Source organism: Syngnathoides biaculeatus, chromosome 9 (assembly GCF_019802595.1).
Source record: "Syngnathoides biaculeatus isolate LvHL_M chromosome 9, ASM1980259v1, whole genome shotgun sequence".
NCBI lineage: Eukaryota > Metazoa > Chordata > Actinopteri > Syngnathiformes > Syngnathidae > Syngnathoides > Syngnathoides biaculeatus.
In genome coordinates this window covers 3,918,352-3,939,084 of record NC_084648.1, presented here as the reverse complement: position 1 = coordinate 3,939,084, position 20,733 = coordinate 3,918,352, and the positions used below count along the sequence as shown (strand labels likewise).

Sequence of the window (20,733 nt, the reverse complement as noted above, 5' to 3'; positions counted from 1 at the left end):
AGCAACGCACTAACACGTCAAAATATTTTTTTTAAATACAAGAATGACAATTTCATACATAATTGGCATTATCCAGTGAGATCTCATTTTGGCTGCTGAATGTTCTGGAATGAGTCTTGAAGTATTCTTTAAAACGTAGTCCCCGTTGTAATGATGGAGACAAGTGGTACTGTCTCTCCTCCACGCGAATTTACTGTATGCACAAAAAAAAAGTCACGAGTGGCTCTTGTCCTTTTCTTAACATGAGGTGCACTTGTTTTGGAATCTGATTCGTCACACTGGCAGCGGACGCCCCGCCCCTGGCCGGGGGCCTTCTTCTGATTGGCCGCCAACGCCGTCCGTCAGGAAGAAATCAAAGTAGGCACGAGTTAGCCAGTGGCGAGGCACCACTGTCGAACACGTCGTGGGAAAGAAGAGGTCCCGATGCGCGACTCACGGCAACCCTCGGCGGAGATGAAGGCGGACTCCGACTGGTTCTGATTTTTAAAAGTCCTTTTCATTCAGCGGGCAGCTTGCCAACTGTTGTCATGATGGCAGAGCCGTTATCCCCAGCACCCGCCGCTGCAAAAATGGCGTCAGGGACTCGGGTCCGCGCGTTGACGTTAATATTCTTGACTGTCACTGGTTGTTTTGTCACCCCGACAAGTGGCAAGGAAGGCTCCGAGGAGACCGTCATCAGTGGCCTCCGTCTGGAGGATACGGACGACATTTCCTTCATGGCTAAGGGCTACTTGCGGGTGAGCGAGCGCTCTCGGATCAAATTGAGAGTGTACGGGCAGAACATCAACAACGAGACCTGGTCCAAAATTGCTTTCACGGAGCACGAGAGGAGCCGGGCGGGGGTGAGCCTCGACAGCTCCTCGGGGGACAACCACAGCCAAGAGGACTTGTCCGGCTTGCATCCTTGTGGCATTAGGACTTCGGATATCATCATATTACCGAACATTGTTGTGAACCGAAAGACGTCTGGAATAGTTGAGATAGAGGTGAAACCTCTGCGAAAAACTGAGCGGAGCAAAGCCTATTACCTTTGCATCGCCACCTCCGCACCTGCCGCGGCTGGAATGCACGACCCATGGACGGAGAACACCTGGATCTACCACGACGGCGAGGACACCAGAGTGATCGTAGTGGAGGAGAAAAAGTTTTTGCTGCCATTCTGGCTCCAGGTCATCTTCATCTCGATGCTGCTGTGTCTGTCTGGCATGTTCAGCGGCCTGAACCTGGGGCTCATGGCTCTGGATCCCATGGAGCTCCAGATTGTGCAGAATTGTGGCACTGAAAGGGAGAAAAACTACGCCAAAAAGATTGAACCAGTCAGAAGCCAAGGGAATTATTTACTTTGCTCGCTGCTGCTCGGTAATGTGTTGGTGAACACAACGTTGACCATTCTGCTGGATGATATCGCCGGTTCAGGCTTGGTTGCCGTGGTCATGTCTACCATTGGAATAGTGATCTTTGGGGAAATCGTGCCGCAGGCCATTTGCTCCAGACATGGCCTGGCTGTGGGTGCCAACACCATTTTCCTGACTAAGTTCTTCATGCTGCTCACATTCCCCGCTTCGTACCCAGTGAGCAAGCTGCTCGACTACCTGCTGGGGCAGGAGATCGGAACAGTGTACAACCGGGAGAAGCTTCTGGAGATGCTGCGTGTCACGGATCCTTACAATGACCTGGTCAAGGAGGAGCTCAACATCATCCAGGGTGCGCTGGAGTTGAGGACCAAGACTGTGGAAGTTGTGATGACGCCTCTTCGAGATTGCTTCATGATACCCGGGGACGCCACACTTGACTTCAACACCATGTCCGAAATCATGAAGAGTGGATACACACGCATTCCGGTCTTTGAGGGTGAGAGGTCCAACATAGTGGACCTTCTGTTCGTCAAGGACCTGGCCTTTGTTGACCCGGATGATTGCACACCACTGAAAACCATCACAAAGTTTTATAGCCACCCGTTGCACTTTGTCTTCAACGACACCAAGTTGGATGCTATGCTGGAAGAGTTTAAAAAAGGTGAGTTTCTTTGACATTGCAAAGCTCTCTTTGTCTTGTTCCCTTCGCATCATCCCTGCACACCGCACTTATATCAAAAGACAAGCACACTACAATTCCAACATAACCCCTCTTGACCTTCACACGTTGGCCTTTCTCCTCGCTTCCTCTTGAATGAGGCTGGAAGCAATCGTGAAAGGTCAAGTGTGCGTCAATCTAACAGTACGGGGATGGAAAAGCACACAGAGAATTCCTGAGGTAAAGGCGGTCACTTTTTTTTTTTTCAGTCATTGCTGCAGCTTCATCATGAATGAGGTGCACTTGCCACAGCCTTAGCGCTCACTTCCTGTGCAGGAGAGGTCGCCGTATCTTTCTCCATCACTTCCACTCAGTGTTTAAATTCACAAAGTTTCTCCTTGTTTCAGCTCCTGCCCTCCATCCTTTTCATCTCATTCTCATTCAAACATTTTTATCTATGCCCCTCTTGCCCTCCCTTTCTTCCCCTTCGCTGCCCCCTGCTCATTCCCCCTCCGATTTGTGAATGCATTAGGACATGTTGGAATGGTGTAACTGCAAGACTTAAGGTTATCAGGTGGGGGCATCTTGTTTGTGAACCTGCTTAAATCCCCCCTCTCTTACTCGCCTCTGAGTGATGGTGGTGATAACTTCTTTTGTCCAGCCCTGGAATGCAGTCATGTGGATAATGAATAACAGCCTCTAACACCCTCAACTGCCCCCCCCCCCTCCCTGTCTTGTATGCGCATGATGTTTGAAAAAGATGTTTACCTCACTCACATTTTACCTGAATTTTTGGACATCATTCCCACTCCCAACCACAATCCACAGTATTTGCCTCCAGGTTATTGCTGGCAGAGTTTCATTTATATTTGACCACAAACATTTACAATCACCATGATGCTCAGTTTTTAATTGACAATGTTATTTTTTTAAATAGTAAAATTGCAGTTTTTTTGTTTCTATTTTGGTAATCTTACCTAGCTACGTAGACACAGATCATTTTGATGCTATGGTTCCTTGTAGTATCCCTAAAAACACTTAAGATGCATATGCATTTTGTGTTTTAGAATAATCACTTGTCTTTAAGAGGATTAATTGGAGTGGAAAACAGAGCAATCATTGAGCTCCATTACCAGAACTTAGGTGTAGCTCTCCTTGCCAAATTAGCATTACATAATACACCAGCAGGAGGTTGTTTTCGTCATTACTGTTTATTTGCTGATGGAAGCATGAAACATACCTAGTTTTTTTTGTAGCTGATTTTCAGAAAATGACAAATATGGCACATTTATTCTTGTGTCAATAGTGCATCCCCATGTTCTGCCTTATTGTCCTTTAATGTTATTGATGTACAGTAGGAGTAGGTATTGTTACACTTTTAAAGTGACTGGGACCGAATTTCACATGGGCCTTGTTGTATTTGTTAGTTGATGTCTGTTCTTATGAGGGTATTTCACTCAACACCTGTATAGTTCAGAATATGACATTATATACTGTAGTGCTGGTTTTGATACTTTGTGTAGCAGCTGGAGCAGAACATTATTGGGACTGAAGCAGCACCAGAGGGATTTTGCCTCCGGCTTCTTGCGGAGGTCATAAGCAACTGTTGTAGGGAGGGCTACAGGGTCAAAGTTTCCCGTCAATCTGGCTCTTTTCACAGCACACTCTCAGTTCAAAGTGGCTTGTCATGTAGGTCAGTGTGAATTTATTTGTGGACTTTCACAGTGATCTGATGTCTGTCACAAAAGTGAAAAACCTGCAATGTGAAAGCCATTAATATGACGTTGGAGAAAAAAAAATCATGTTGTGTCTGAGCTTTCCAAGTCACCTCTGTCTCGAGAGGATTAGTTGGGGGAAGCCTTAATGTGTCATGCTTTGTACAATAATAAATTATGACCGTATTAGAGGTTTTCACAAATCTCTAAGTAGTTACAGTTTCACATCATAACACATTTATTATGGAATTAGGATTGGCGCTAGTCAACTTTTTCCACAACTGATATTGATTCTTTCTGGGTGGGAAATACGGATTAAAAAACTGATAATTGTGATTAAAGATTGTTGGTAGCAAAAAACAAATGTTATCATTAGAGTAGGACCATAATATACCACGTTCCTGGCTATAACTTACAGTAGTAGTACAAATGAGCTGTGTATTTATAAAAATTGAATATGCATAGACATGTACAAGCGTGAAAACAATTTAAATTAATATGTTTTATAAGCATTTATCTTAATAATCTTTTCCTACAACTAACATACTTACTGAACGAATATTGAATTATAATATAGCATAATAGTAATAAGACGTAGTATAATCCAAATAATCGAATTATGATGTGACGTTATGACTAAAGTGGTCAGGTTATTTTTTTTTTTCAAATAGGTGACCAACCACAGATGTTTATCACCACATTCTTGCTATCAAATTGCTGTAGTGTTTAAACATTTGTGTTAATTTTGAATAATTTTGTGTTTTATTGATGCATCAGATACAACACTAGTGTATCTAGTGTAGATTTAAATGGACATGAAATCATGTAAAAGGGCAGTTTAGAACTAAACCGTTCCTAGCGCAGTCCCAACTGTGTGTCAAAGCTCAACTCAGGTAATTCATTTTGAATTAATAAATTGAGACTGACACCCTTCTGGAAATTTGTGACCCTTTCACTAATTGCGCCTTCTCGCAGGAACTGCCACAATTACTGGCATCCAGGGGTTAGTCACTCAGCTACAGGTTTGCTATTTAATGAGAGGGTCACTTTGGGACCAAATCAAGTAGCAAAGTAAGAAGCAGGAATTTATCAGCCCCCCGCTTCTCCCTTGATGACTTTCAGCATTTATGATATTCCTGGAGGTACAGTAGATGTTATTCCCTCACTGGCATGCATGGGAGCAACCAACCTTTAAGTGATGAGTGATGTTTGAAGAGGTTAGATAATGTTATGCAAATCTTTTTAGCTCCACGCACTAGGATCCTTTGCCCTTGGGCAAGGCAGGACTCCTGCCTAACCTGAATGTGGGAGGAAGCGTTGTACCTCCAATGTGGGAAACACTTTCACCCTCTCCACCTCCCTGCCTGACATCGGACAATTTTTTTTTTTTAAATCTGGAACATGCTTGAATTTCCTCTCCCAGAATCACATCAAATGGAAGCTATGATGATTTATAATAATAATTATATATATATATATATATATATATATATATACAAACACACACACAATATAATATAGCTGGTAACCTCTGAGGCCAATCAGTCAGGATGTAATGCAAAAAAAAAAAAAAAAAACCTTGCCATGTCATAGTTGGGACACCCAATCATCGTGAATGGCTACTACTTACTGATGGGAATAACACCTGACCACTTGTATTCAGTGATTATTGTTCAGGCAGTGATTCATAGGCCCAGAAACATGCTGCAATCGTTGCAATGTTTGGAAGTAAGGCCTGCGGGGAAAAAGCCCACATGTGGCCCAGCATGTCTTGATCCAGATCCCTGATTGCTGGAATATAGGCCAATCTATGCTTAGTTCAGATCTAACAGGCTTCAGAGACTCTTTGCTGCTTATTTCCACCTGTTGATCAAGTTGGAATACAACAGCACTGTGATTTGATTCAAATTGTGTTCTTCCGTCTTGGTGTTTGTATGGAGAGGATCTTACTGGAAAATGAGTCAGAGTGCTTGCCTGGTACCCTGCGGTGCTTATGCTGCAAGTGTTGGGATTGAATGACATCATTATTGGTAAGACCACTTAATCTTTCCTCATGAGGGATACCACTTCAAAGAACAGACAACTTCTTCTGTCAATCAAGTAGAACCCCTGAGGTTGACCAAAATCTGTTCCAGGATGCTGGTTGGCTAAAAAAAAACAAGAGAAAAGGAAAGAGAATCTTTACAGTGTCATACGGCATCGCATCCTCAAGCCTTGGTTAACAGTATAGTACAATATTGTAACTTCTTTTGTAATTCTTAATGGTCCTTCAAGTCAATAACTGATTAAATTAAAACACCAGAAGTGCTCTTATTACAGTAAAATAGCTATTTGTTCTATGTAATAATGAATTTATGTCATTGCCTCCACCTCTAACAGACATACTTCAAGTTTTTATTTTCGCTACCTTAATATCCAACCACTCAATATTTCATTTTTCTCTGTGACAATCACAGCAGTCACTGCAGCAGCTATACAGTATATAGCAAATGCAGTATTTACCCTGTTTTTATGTTGCTGCATTTGATCCCCAAACAAAAATAAATATTTGTTTCTTGGCTTCTTTTTAATTGCTGACATGATTCATGATGAAGTTCCACTGTCGTTAATCAACATTGATCTCCCTTTTCAGTGTCCAGTGAGGATATCTGATAAAACCTCAAATACAGATTTTCAGGTGGATTGTGTTTTATAAAAGCATGTTTGCTTGCAGGTGTGTGTATGTGTAAACTTCACGTCTGTCTTAATACTTTTTAGCATAGGCTCAAATGCATGTATACACACTTAAATGATGATGAGCCCTCCAAAAATTAAAACAGAAGCACAGTTAAATTCCTTGATCCTCACTGAGCGAAAGCCACATGTGACAATGGGCGCATTCTTAAATTGTATCTAATGGCCTAACTCTACTTTTGAGAGTGTTCCAAGAGGCAAAGCGTGCTCCCTTTCTTTGACTTTTATAAATGACTGTGTGGATGAAGTCATCAGCCTACAACCTTCCGCAGCTCGCAAGAACAACTTCCATGCCCGACCTGCCTACCGCTCTGTCGGTCTGTCTCCCCAGCAGGGCGGCCAGAGTACGCTCCATCACTCCCAGAGTGTGGTGCTCTGAATGACCGAACAGAATATTTCACCAATGCGCTGAATTTATGGATGGTCCGAAGTGTAGGATAGCGTGCTCAAAATGCATTTCGGAATGCACCCAATGTGTTGACATCTGGTGTGAAGTCTTTCATAACGTCATGCGTGATTGCACTTCAAATTCTGAAGTTGATATGTAATTTTAAAGCTGCGGAGCTATTTGAATGTCCCTCAGTTTGACAAAATCAATTTAAAGTGTGTCTTTATTTTTCAAGAAAGCATAGCATTAGTAGGGGGAATCCACTTTTGATTTAATTATGCACAGTCAGCTAATCATTCAGAGGCCCCGTAGCTTAGTGTTTAGAGCACTGTTTTGGTAAATCAGGGGTTGTGGGTTCGTATCCCACTGGGGCCTCCACTCCCTGAGAAGGGTTGCGTCAGGAAGGCCATCCAGCGTAAAAACTGTGCCAAATTAATTTATCAATTTAAAATGTTAATTTTATGAATATAGTGTACTGTTCAAGTAAATTCTACATGATTTCACATAGTGTGTGTGATTAACAGAAAAGCAAAGTTTAGTACCCCTGAGCATCTTCCTGTCCCTCCCAGGATTGAGGAGATCTTCCACTAATTGTATTACAGCCTTTGTATATCTTTTAAGTGCATATTAGTTTGAACTTCTGGGTGGAAGGTATGAGGTATGACATAAATCTGTTATGCTTATTAGAGGTGTAAACCCAGGCTTGGTCACAGTATTAATTATAATGTGTGTATCCATCCATCCATCCATTATCTGAGCCGCTCATCCTCAAAAGGGTCACGGGGGTGCTGGAGCCTACCGCAGCTATCTTCTGGCAGGAGGCGGGGTACACCCTGAACTGGTTGCCACCTAGTCGTAGGGCACTTTCGAGACTGACAATAGTTACACTCACAGTCACACCGAGGAGCAATTTAAAGTCTCCAATTAATGTATGTCTTTAGGATGTGGCAGGAAACTGGAGTGCCCTGAGAAAATCCACGCAGGCACAGGGAGAACATGCAAACTCCACACAGGGCAGGGTCGGGATTTGAACCCCAGTTCTCAGAACTGTGAGCCAGGATGCTCTTACCAGATGCACCACCGAGCCGGCGTGATTTCCCCATGCTATTTTCAGTTATGGTCCAAAGGAGTAATACTTCCAAAAAGTTTGGTCAGTGTCACCTGGTTTAGTAGTTGTTCACTTGTTGTTGAAGCACTGATTGCTGCTGTTTTATCGTACATGGCTTTGTTGATAAAGGTTCGTTGTGTTACTTCAATAGGAGGGACACGGGTCCTGCATAATAACTGACCAAAACTTTATCCACACAACTGATTTGCTGCCCCTCTTTGATGCTAAACCTTTGCATTGTCTGCCTGTGTTGAACTTGACGTGATTGTGCGACTGGCAATGTTGTCTTCTGTCCATACTTGCTCTGTGCCCCATTTTTGGAAGCAATCAATTGAATCGCAATCTTTGCAATGACTAAATTGCATTCTATCGTCCATCCATTTTCCTAACTGCCTATCCTCACTAGAGTCCTGAGCGTGCAGGAGCCTATCCCAACTGATTCTGGGTGAAAGGGCGGGTACTAGGGATCGCAAAAAAACGCTTACTTTCATAATCGGTTTTAACCGAACACCTGTAGCAAAAAAACGATTAACCGGTTTTAAAATCGGTATCATTGTGGTGTTTACATAATTCACCCGCGAGACCTCGAGTGGGGGCCTCCGACTCCTTTTCTCCAGCGCTACACCATCGATCGTTAATTTACTCTGCGGTAATGGGGTAGTTTGTATACAATATTGACAAACAAGCTTGTTGAATGTGGCTTTCAACAACGCACTCGTGTAAGTTAAATTTTTGTTCTTTTTTTGTAAAAATGTTTTAATGTTAACATTCTTGAAAAAAGTGGAAATGACATTGAAAAAATAGCGCAATGTGGAATACCGGAACCGGAAGAAATTATTGGAAATTTTAACCGATTTCGAAAGTCCGATTACGGTTTCGGTTTTAAAAAATCGAAAACCGGTTATAACCGATTAATTGTAACCATTTGCAATCCCTCCCGGGTACACCCTGAACTGGTCACTAGTAAGTTACGGGCACCCATAAACAAACAACCATTCACACTCACATAAACATAATTTGCTTTATTCACTTAAATGATTGAATGAAGAAGCAATTTGTTGACCAGGTGTATTTACAGTGTTTGTGCGCGAGTAAGCGATAAAGAGAATTAAGATGACAAAGCATGGCTCATATCACCAAAGAAGCATATTTTACAGTGATTTATGACAATGAAATAGGGACACACTTGCTGTAATAAAAGACTCTGTCAACCAAACCTGCTCGCTAGTGTGTTAGGTATGCTCAATTGGGACTTTCTATGTGACTAGTCCCACCTGAGGGCAAGCAAACACGTCTTGACTGTTTCTTGTCGATCCCATTGATATTAAGGCACAACTAAATCTATTCCCTGACTAATTTCTGATAGAAAACTATTGCTTTCCACTCTGAGTCAACACGGTGGATTTACACTGACGTCTATGCCAATTTTGTGCAATCATTTGTGCACCGATGACAAAAGTTAGCAGCACTTTTAAAGAGCTGCTGACGGTAGCGGTGTGAGAAAAATAGCTCCACAGAAGTGCAAGTGATTGATGTAGAAATAATTTATACAAACTGATTTGATGTTTTATTAAACCATGACGGCATGGTGGCGCAGCTGTAAAGCATTGGCTGCACAGTTCTGAGGACCCGAGTTCAATCCTGGCCTTGCCTGTGTAGAGTGTGCATGTTCTCCCCGTCTCTGCGCGGGTTTCCTCCCACATCCCAGAAACATGCAACATTAATTGAACACTCTAAATTGGCCCTAGGTGTGATTGTGAATGTGGCTGTTTGTCTCGATGTGCCCTGCTATTGGTTGGCAACCAGTTCAGGGTGTACCCCACCTCCTTCCCGTTGACAGCTGGGATCGGCTCGATCACTCCCCGCAACCCTTGTGAGGATAAGCGGTTAAGATAAAGGATAATGGATTAATTAGACACTCTAAATTGTCTACAGGTTGTGATTGTGAGTGTGACTGTCTCCATGTGCTCTGCAATTGGCTGGCCACCAGTTCAAGGTGTAGCCTGGCTCCTGCCCATTGACTGCTAGGATAGGCTCCAGCACTCCCATGACCCTTGGGAGGATAAGCGGCTAAAAGGATGGATAGATGGATGGATGGTTTAGGTCCTGAATACTGGACATGAAAAAAATGCTTACGGAATATAAACCCAGTAGAGGTCTGATATCGACTGACTCAGGTCAAATAGGGAAGCACAGAGTCCAAAGCAAACATTGGTGCAGCAGCATTTAGCTGTTATGCTGCACACAAATAGAATAAGTTGCTAAGTGAAGTGATGTCAGTCCCAAGTGTGAACGTTTTTAAATCCAGGTTAAAAACTCTTTTTTTCCCCCCTCATACATTTTAGAGTATTTCCATTTTTAAGTATTTCTTGCACAGTACTCTTTTTTAATTGTACTTTTAGTTTCATGTTTTTATTTTTTCAAATGTTTGATTTCTTTGTATTTAAATGATTTTAACCTTGTAAAGCACATTGGGTTACCTCGTGTATGAAAAGCGTTATACAAATACATTTGTTTTGCTTTGCTTTGCTTTGCTTTGCTTTGCTTGAGCACAAAAAGTTTGTTCCCATCTGGCAGTCTAATTGGATTTCATTTAGAATTCTAAATATGATGTGGATGGGACACATCATCCACATCCCAACTGCATTTTTTTTGTTTTTGTTTTTGTACTGTATATTCATTTACTGTTACATTTTGATCTGATGACATATGTACATAAAATTCCATTAAAATGTGTTAAATCTCAAAATACTATACTCTATGAGCAAATATCAATTCCAGTAGTATGAATGAGGGATGTCCAATTATTCTATAATGTAATTGCGCTGTGCACGCCTTGACCTCTGCAAGGCAGTGTGATGCATACAGTGAAATACACACTTTTGTAGTAATAAAGAAAGTAGAAGCTGTCAGGAACAAATAGTGCTTATGTAACTCATTTTTTTAGAGTATGAAGAATACGTGCCTTAGATTAGGTTAATGTTATTTGCATGAATATGTGTTTATACACCGATTTGTGTACCAATATTCTTTGTTTTGTAACAGGTGAGTGCCACAAGTTTCATGCTAGATCTTGGTAGCATGTCACACGTGTTTGTCATTCATTGTGTGTTAGGTTTGAACAACCAATGTTTTTGGAAACAAAAACGAAGAAACAGAGTCCCTGATGTATTTGAACATTCACTAGGTGTCATAGTTTTGTTGTATGTTTGGTTTTACAGTGAATGTCAACGGGAGTCTCATTTAACAACTTTTGAGCAGCAATATTCACTCTGACTTCTTGGTACTATGTTAGAACCTTAACACAACATGCTGTTGTGATGCGTGGACTTTGGATGCTCTCCAGGTTCTGCTGCATAGAAGTGCTGGAGCAAAGCATGCAATGGACTGCTTGTATAAAAGTGCTACAATCTGAGATTTTTAATTTTGAGAATCAGATCCTGGACTCGTTTTTTTCCTGACATTGCACTGATATACAATCTCAAGATTGGGTTTCCATGGTGAATGTACATCTCGGGCTGCCATTGAGGATGTGTTTTGCTTGTGGCCTTCCATGAACTTAGTTCAAGCATCACTACAGGGTGGTACTTAGACTTGATTGCACTATCTCATATCAGCTGTCCTGGACCTGAATCAACCGAGTTTCTGAGTTCAGGGGACGTCAAGTCAGAACTCAGTTTCAAATTAGAGCATTTTAAACGTGCTTGCTGGTGCAGATGTGTGCATACCTATATTGCCTGTAATATACGTGTTTACTAGCTGTCACCAATCCAAAAGCATGTTTATCTAGGAATTGTTCTTTTTCTCGCATTAATTTCCGGCCTTTGACAATTGCCAGCACAACTCAAGAAATAAACACAGACTAAAGCTTTGGCTGGGAAAAACACAGAATGGTCGTCAGCTGATTTTTCAACAACAACACAAAAAATTATCTTTGACATCGGGTGATTTTTGGTGGGTTGTTTGACCTTTTTGGGTTCATTGGCCAAGTTTGTTGTGGTAAAAGGGTGGCTTTTGAATTAGCCTACATTCTTGAGATTCTGGTTCAAAATGGAATGGGCTTTTTAAGACCTGATTAGTACAACAGGAGGAGTGTGAATAAAGGCGCAAAGCATTCCCAAAGCCAGTATGATCTGGCATTAACATGCATCACCCCTTTCCCGGCAACTCATCCTATGTTCACAAAACCACAAGCGCAATAGAGAGTTTGGCTATTTTTATTAACAGGCTGAACAGTGGTGCATCTGTAAAGCATTGGCCTCACAGCGCCGCCTGTGTGGAGTTTGCATGTTCTCTACGTGTCTGCGTGGGTTTTTTCTGGCCACTCTGGTTTCCTCCCACACACCCAAAAACATGCATTAATTGGATACTCTAAATTGCCCCTAGGTATGATTGTGAGTGCGACAGTTGTCTGTCACCATGTGCCCTGCAAATGCCTGGCAACCAGTTCAGGGTGTACCCTGCCCCCTGCCCGTTGACAGCTGGGTTAAGCGCCAGCACTCCCGCGACCCTTGTGATGATAAGCGGCTCAGAAAATTCAAGTTACGAAACTCCTCCTCCGAAAAATATTGTTTCTAGTTATGAATGAAAATTCAGGATACAAAACGGAAAAAAAAGACACTGGAGCTTTCACAAGCCTACAGTTCACAACAATGGTGTGCACCCCTCATCAAGGCATGAAAATCTCAGAAAGAGAAAACCCATTTGAGGTTGAAAGGGAAGGGATCTCAGATAGAGGGATCTTTTTTTCAGAATGACCAGGTTACAGTGGTTGCCAAGCATGACATGACAACATGAAATGATGTTATACAATGATAGTTTAAACAGCTAAAGAGTCTGTTGAATGAAATGAAGCACCATTGGTAGACACTTACTGGGAAGTGGTTCTCCTCACGATCTTTCCTGGTTGGCAGTTGGCGGAGTACGCTACATGCTGTCATACTGTCGAGGAGTCTGTTGTTAGTTAGAAGTGAGCCAAAGTGAGCCAAATTACAAATGTTGGGGTGAAGCAGGATGAGAAACTAGTTGCAAATTAAAAGTTTGGGAACACCAAGTAGTTGATTGGTTAGCATGGCTGCCTGAGGTTCACAATAAAAATCTCACTCCAGGCTTTCCTGTTTGGACCTTGTATATTCTTCCTGTGCTTGTGTCACTTTTCTCCACCTATTCAGGCAGGCTTTCTCTCACATACACAAAATATTTGTTGTAGAGTACACCACATCTTGCCCAATGTCATCTATTCATTTGTGACCTCATGGGGACAAGCAGTGATGTAAATGGATGGATTTAAAGTGAACATCCATTAACATGCAGTATATGCATTATTGCTTGTTTTCTGTGCTGTTATTTACTTTGTCAAAATGACTGCTGTGAAAAAGGTCAGCAAGTAGTGGCCTATCGTGACTTTTACACTGCACTGTATTTTGCTTAGTATTATTTTTCTTTTTGAAAGCAGCACTTTTTTTTGCCTCGTCAGTCTCTGCATTCGAACACATGAATTTTGATGCAATACGTTAACAGAGTTTGTGTCTAACTACCTAGAAAATAAGGCCTGTTCAGTGTAAGCCTCGAAAAAGGCCTAAAAACCCTGCAGTCTGCGCAGCACGCTCAGAGAAGCACATTCGCTTGCTAGTTCAGCAAGTCCCATCCCCCTTCTTCCACATTCCCCCTCTCCCTCTTCTCTCCATATTGTCCTCTTGCCTATTTCCCCCAGTGTTATAAATTACAAACGACACAAACCTCCAGGCCTAATGCCTTGCCATGGATGAGTTCCAAGCCGGACTTTTTAGAGAGCCAAGAGTCTGGCTTCATTGATAACACCGGGCACACTGTCCGACTCTCCACTGGCAGAGAAAGCCTTAGACGAGGGATCTTTGCAAGCCCGAAAGACACAAGTAGTGTCCATTTATTTGAAATCTTCAGTGACAGAGTTGCAATGATTTATTTTTGCAACAGAATAAAGTACCTTGACTTCTGTGTTTAATTTGTTCTTTGACCATACTTGTAGCTCAGTTACTCATGTATCAAATACATTGTCCCCATTAAAAAGACTGAATTGCCATAAATACGTTAAAATCCACAAAAAAAAAAAACATTTTTAGGTCATTCTCAAGAAATAAAACAACACTTTTGTAGAGAAATACAGTGAAGAAAATAAGTATTTGAACTCCCTGCTATGTTGCAAGTTCTCCCACTTAGAAATCATGGAGGGGTCTAAAATTTTCATCATAGGTGCATGTCCACTGTGAGAGCGATAATCTAAAAAGAAAAATCCAGAAATCACAATGTATGATTTTTGAACAATTTATTTGTGTAATACAGCTGCAAATAAGTATTTGAACACCTGAGAAAACCAATGTTAATATTTGGTACAGTCTCCTTTGTTTGCAATTACAGAGGTCAAACGTTTCCTGTAGTTGTTTTCACACACTGCAAGAGGGATTTTGGCCCACTCCTCCACACACATCTTCTCCAGATCAGTCATGCTTCTGGGCTGTCGCTGAAAAACACAGCGTTTTAGCTCCCTCCAAAGATTTTCTATTGGGTTTAGGTCTGGAGACTGGCTAGGCCACGCCAGAACCTTGATATGCTTCTTATGGAGCCACTCCTTGGTTTTCCTGGCTGTGTACATCGGGTCATTATCATGTTGAAAGACTCAGCCACGACCCATTGTCAATGCTCTGACTGAGGGAAAGAGGTTGTTCCCCAAAATCTCACAATACATGGCTGCGGTGCTCCTCTCCTTAATATAGTGCAGTTGTCCTGTCCCATGTGCAGAAAAACACCCCCAAAGCATGATGCTACTACCACCCCCATGCTTCACAGTAGGGATGGTGTTCTTTGGATGGAACTTATCATTCGCCTGCGTCTTAGTGGAATTATGACCCAAAAGTTCCATTTTGGGTCATAATTCCACTAAGACCACAAAACATTTTCCCATAACTCCTTTGTATCATCCAAATGGTCATTGGAAAACTTAAGACAGGCCTTGACATGTGCTGCTTTCAGCTGGGGAACCTTCCGTGCCATGCATGATTTCAAACCATGACGTCTTAGTGTATTATAAATAAATATAAATGAAGCAACACAAGCAGAATTTAATTTTATGAACAAGAGTTGAACAAGGAAAAAATGTGTTGGTATTGTTGTTATTTTGAAATCATTATTTCAATGTAAATAAATTATACTGGGTGATTTTAGCTCTTTTGAATATCTATGTTTTTTAGTTAAGGGTGACCCAAAGGTTATCATTTTAATCATTTATAGACCTCCAAGATACAATGGAAAATTTATGGAGGATTTTTCAGAATTGCTGTCAGTTATTTCTACTGAGTACAACTATTTTGTCATAACAGGGGACTTTAACATTCATGTTCACAATAACATGAATAAAATATCCAAAGAACTTTCTACAATACTAGACACATTTGACCTCTCTCAACATATTAAGAGTCCAACTCACACTCAAGGTCACATCTTAGACCTGGTCATCTCTAAGGATTTTGAAATTCTATCGACTGACATTAAGGATATCGCTATTTCTGACCAACTTTGTGTATTTTTTGAATTACAGATTTTTCCAAAAGTTCAGACAACCTCTATCTCTATTGGGAAATGGTAAATAAATGAGAGTACTGGCACTAAGTTTATGGAGACTGTGGCTGTGCCACAGACTGTGAATGCTGAGACAGTTGATGAACTTTTGAACAATTTCACCTCGAAAATCACAAATGCAATGAATACTGTTGCTCCTGTTAAAACTAAGACCATCCTAAGGCCACCTAGAACACCGTGGAGGAGCACAATGATGGTCAAGAGATTTAAATCGGAGTGTAGGAAACCGGAACGCAGGTGGAGAAAAACTGAACTCCAAATTGACTATGACCTCTACAGACAGTCTTTGTAATTGTAGCCAAGAGTTAGTTACAGCTAGACAGCAACAGTTTTCTGAAATCATCAGTAAGAACCTCAACAATACTCATACTCTATTTGCTGTGGTTGACAGGCTAACAACCGCCTCCCCCACCAGACTCAGATCGATCCAGAAATTGTAACAGCTGACAAATGCAATGAGTTTGTCTGTTATTTTAGTGAAAAAATACAATCCATCAGGTCAAATGTCAGCACAAATCAGCAAAAAAAAAAAAAGAATGATCTCACATATGAAGCCACCCAGAGAAAACTCTATTAACTTGTCAGAATTTGATACAGTTGACCAAAAAACTGTAGAGAATACTGTTCAGCAGTTGAAGCCATCAATGAACTGTCTCGACTCAATACCACCTGACTTTTTCAAAACTATTGTGAAGTCAGTGCTACCTGATTTGCAGAAAATAATCAATTGCTCACTTCAGTATGGCGAGTTTCCCAAAGCTCTCAAATTAGCTGCTGTTGAGCCTATTCTAAAAAACAGAGCACTGGACGATTCCATGTTAGCAAGCAATAAACCCATCTCAAATCTCCCGTTCATAGCCAAGGTTCTTGAGACAGTTATTTTTAATCAACTCAGCAATTTCTTGGATTTAAATGGACTTTTTGACAAATTTCAATCATGTTTCCGAACTCATCACAGTACAGAATCTGCTCTTATCAAAGTGCTAAATGATATAAGGTTGAATACTGACTCAGGAAAGGTGTCGATTTTGGTCTTGTTGGATCTCAGCGCGGCTTTTGATAGGGTTGATCACAATATACTGCTAAACAGGTTGGAAATGTGGGTAGGACTAAATGGAACGGTCCTTAAATGGTTCAGGTCCTACCTAGTGGAAAGGAGCTTCTTTGTGGTCATTGGAGGTGCTCGGTCTCAGCGAATGTCAATGACCGATTGGGTCCCTCAAGGGTCAGTTCTTGGACCTCTCCTGTTCAGCCTGTATATGCTACCCTTGGGTCAAATTCTTCAAAACTTTAATTTTGACTGCCATAGCTATGCAGATGACACAGTTATATTTAGCAGTGCTTCCAGATGACTACAGTTCAGTTGAGGTATTGTGCCACTGTCTAAATCAGATAAATAACTAGATGAGCCAAAATCTTCTTCAACTAAATCACAACAAAACTGAGAAAATTGCTGTTAGTAAACAGCTGGACTCTCTATCTTTACAAACCAAAGACGAAGTCCGAAACCTTGGTTGTTCTGATTGATTCCAACCTGACTTTCAACGATCATGTCAAATCAAACACAAAAACTGCCTTCTACCACCTGAAAAACATATCTAGAGTGAAGTCTTGTATGTGTCAAGCAGATCAGTAAAAGATTATCCATGCTTTTATCTCAAGTAGATTTGACTACTGTAATGGTCTTCTGACTGGATTCCCCAAAAAGAGTATTAAACAGCTGCAGCTCATTCAGAATGCTGCAGCTCGTGTTCTGACCAAAACAAAGCGGTCAGAGCATATAACCCCAAATCTAAACTCCTTGCACTGGCTTCCAGTCAGCTTTAGAATAGATTTTAAAGTTCTGCTATTGGTCTATAAATCACTAAACGATTTAGGTCCTGAATACATGAAAGAAATGCTTACGGAATACAAACCCAGTCAAGCTCTGAGATCGACTGACTTAGGTCAAATAGTGGAGCGCAGAGTACAAAAGCAAACATGGTGAAGCAGTATTTAGCTATTATGCTGCACACAAATGGAATAAGTTGCCAACAGAGGTAACGTCAGCCCCAAGTGTGAATGTTTTTAAATCAAAAGGTTGAAAACTTTTTTTTTATCATGCTTTTTAGAATATATCCACTTTTTGATCATATTACTTGCTCTGTATGCGGTTTTAACTGTCTTTTTTTTAATATTGTGTTTGTCATTTTTGTTTACATCCCGTTTTAAATGTTTTATCTCTTTGTTTTCAAATGCCTTTAATCATGTAAAGCACATTGAGTTACCTCGTGTATGAAATGCGCTATACAAATAAATTTGCTTTGGTTATTACCAACAGTCACCTTGGAAACAGTGGTACCAGCTTTTTTTTAGGTCATTGACCAAGTCCCGTCGTGTAGTCCTGGGCTGATTCCTCACCTTTCTAAGGATCATTGAGACCCCATGAAGCGATATTTTGCATTCGGCTCCACTCCGATTGAGATTGACCGTCATGTTTAGCTTCTTCCATTTTGTAATGATTGCTCCAACAGTGGACCTTTTTTCACCAAGCTGCTTGTCAATTTCTCCGTAGCCCTTTCCAGCCGTGTGGAGTTGTACAATTTTGTCTCTGGTGTCTTTGGACAGCTCTTTGGTCTTGGCCATGTTACAAGTTTGAGTCTTAGTGATCGTATGGGGTGGACAGGTGTCTTTATGTAGCTAACGACCTCACACAGGTGCATCTGATTCAGGATAATACATGGAATGGAGGTGGACTTTTAAAGGCAGACTAACAGGTCTTTGAGGGTCAGAATTCTAGCTGATAGACAGGTGTTCAAATACTTATTTGCAGCTGTATCACTGTTAAAAAAAAAAAAATCATACATTGTGACTTCTGGATTTTTCTTTTTAGATTATCTCTCTCACACTGGAGATGCATCTACGATGAAAATTTCAGACCCCTCCATGATTTCCAAGTGGGAGAACTTGCAATATAGCAGGGTGTTCAAATACTTGTTTTCTTCCCTGTATATTATAATAAAAGTGACTGTAGAGAAATAAACTTTCATGCTTTATAGCTACTGAATGTACTATAGTATTGGTGTGTTGGATGTGTGCCCGTGAGGGGCGTGCCCTAGTCAGTGACATCAGGTGCTGATGTTGTGCTGGTCATGTGTGTTAGGGCTGATTGGCTACTGGATCACTGAAGGGTGTGATAATTTGTCAGCACCGCCATCTTGGTTTACTTGCTACTATGCTGTGCGTGGCACTGTCACCCGATTGTCAAAAGAGGGGAAAGTTGCTCTTGTTAGGACCTGAGCAGAACACGTCCAGACCAAACTGAAACAATCAAACTGAGCCGTTTCCATCTTTAGTACAGGTGTCCCAAATCGCAAATGAAAGTTCCAAAATGTACTGTTGACAAACACCACTCAAAAACATCAAAGTTGAATAAGATCACCTTTTCAATCCATATGATAATCTTTGATATCCTTGATGTTTCTGCCAAATGTGATGTAAATTTGTTGACTTGTACGGACCCATGCTGGCGCCATGGCTCTCCCAATCCCATCGGTACGTGAATGACGAGGCGGTATTAAAGGTGCAAAAGCAATTACATAAGCAAAAGCCCATTTACTATTGACATGTTTTGGACCGGAGTAACAGTGGGTCAGCAGGAAAGCTTTGGTCTCACAGTTCTGAGGTAATCCTGGACACACCTGTGTGGAGTTTGCATGTTCTCCCCATGTCTGTGTAGGTTTCCTCTGAGCACTCTGGTTTTCTCCCACATCTCAAAAACATGCAACATTAATTGGACACTGTAAATTGCCCCTAGGTGTGATTGTGAGTGCGACTTGTTTGCCTTTGTATGCCAGCGATTGGCTGGCAACCAGTTCAAGGTGTACCTTGGCTCCTGTCCATTGACAGCTGGGATAGGCTCCAGCACTCCGCGATCCTCGTGAGGACAAGCAACTAAGAAAATGGATGGATGGACGCTTTGGACCCACAACCGGGTTGATCTCTTATGATGATATCCAACCATCTCGATGGCTCATGTTTTCTGTTGCTAATTTCATGGATTTCATCAACTACAAATTCTTCTCATATGTGCTCTTTTTTCACAACTTTCTTAATATTTATCAAAGGAAAATGATATCAGTGGAATCCTCTTTAAACAGGGTTCGCATGCGGCCCTAAAAGTCCCTAAAAACCCCTAAATTTTCGAAGGTGCATTTAGGGGCTTCTAAAAGTCCTTAAAATCCGCGAAAACTGGTCAAGCCCCTAAAAAGGCCTTAAATTAAAAAAATCAAATCAAATCCCACCAAAATTCTCCCTAAAAAATAAATTAATCTTTTATTTTAAAAAAAAATGGCGATCCGTCTGGCGTCCAAATCAGCCGGAAATTGTCAACGGAAGTCACAGTGTTGACAACTAGTCGCCATCTTGTCGATATTGCATTGTTTGTTTCCGTGAGTAGGCATTTCACTTCGTCTTCGTTACGACGTAGCGTATTTCTTTCATCGATCCAACTTGTATCACGGGGAAGTGCATTTTTCAAGAAGCTTGGGTTGAAAGTAGGCAGTTTGGGAGCTGGGTTCGTCAAGATCCAAAAGATCGGCACATGTTTTACTGCCATCTGTACAAGCAGCGTTATCAGCTTGAAAAGATGGGCGTCAAAGTGCTGGAGTCGCACCGTAAAAACAGGAAACACACTGATTTGGCGAAGACTCTCTCATCTTCCGTTGGTATGAATTTGTTTCTAAAATATCAAGATAGTGAAGCATCAACTTCAGGCAGTGGTACTAGCAGTGCATGCGCACTACGGATCGCAAAAACCCGCTTACTTTCATAACCATTTTTAACCAAACAGCTGTAGCAAAAAAACAATTAAGCGGTTTTAAATCCGGAACTATAGTGGTGTTTACATAATTCACCCGCGGGACCTCGAGTTGGGGTGTGGGGTTCCGCACGCACTGTTTTTGTTGTTGCTCTTCCGGAGGGACGAGTTCACAGAGTTCCCCCCGTTATGCGAGTAGTGTTTTGATGTCTGCCAATAAAACAAGTTTTGTTCCTGTGTCCGACACTCCGCCTCCGACTCCTTTTCTCCGGCGCTAAACCATCGATCGTTAATTTACTCCACGGTAATGGGCTAGTTTGTATACAATATTGACAAACAAGCTTGTTGAATGTGGCTTTCAACA

At 41.5% G+C, this 20,733-nt stretch overlaps 1 protein-coding gene across 4 annotated transcripts in view; it reads left to right on the top strand.

The window, feature by feature from the left end:
- Positions 1–357: 357 nt before the first annotated feature.
- cnnm2b (cyclin and CBS domain divalent metal cation transport mediator 2b) overlaps positions 358–20,733 on the top strand; it is a 67,822-nt gene continuing 47,446 nt past the window's right edge. For 2 of the 4 annotated variants that reach the window (XM_061829901.1, XM_061829904.1), the window contains exon 1: positions 382–2,016. In XM_061829901.1, the coding sequence (XP_061685885.1) occupies positions 528–2,016 (1,489 nt within the window). In that variant the 5' untranslated portion in view covers positions 382–527. Of the gene's footprint in view, positions 2,017–2,282; positions 4,029–20,733 lie in introns of those variants that run through there. The other 2 variants (XM_061829905.1, XM_061829902.1) reach the window with 2 other exon arrangements.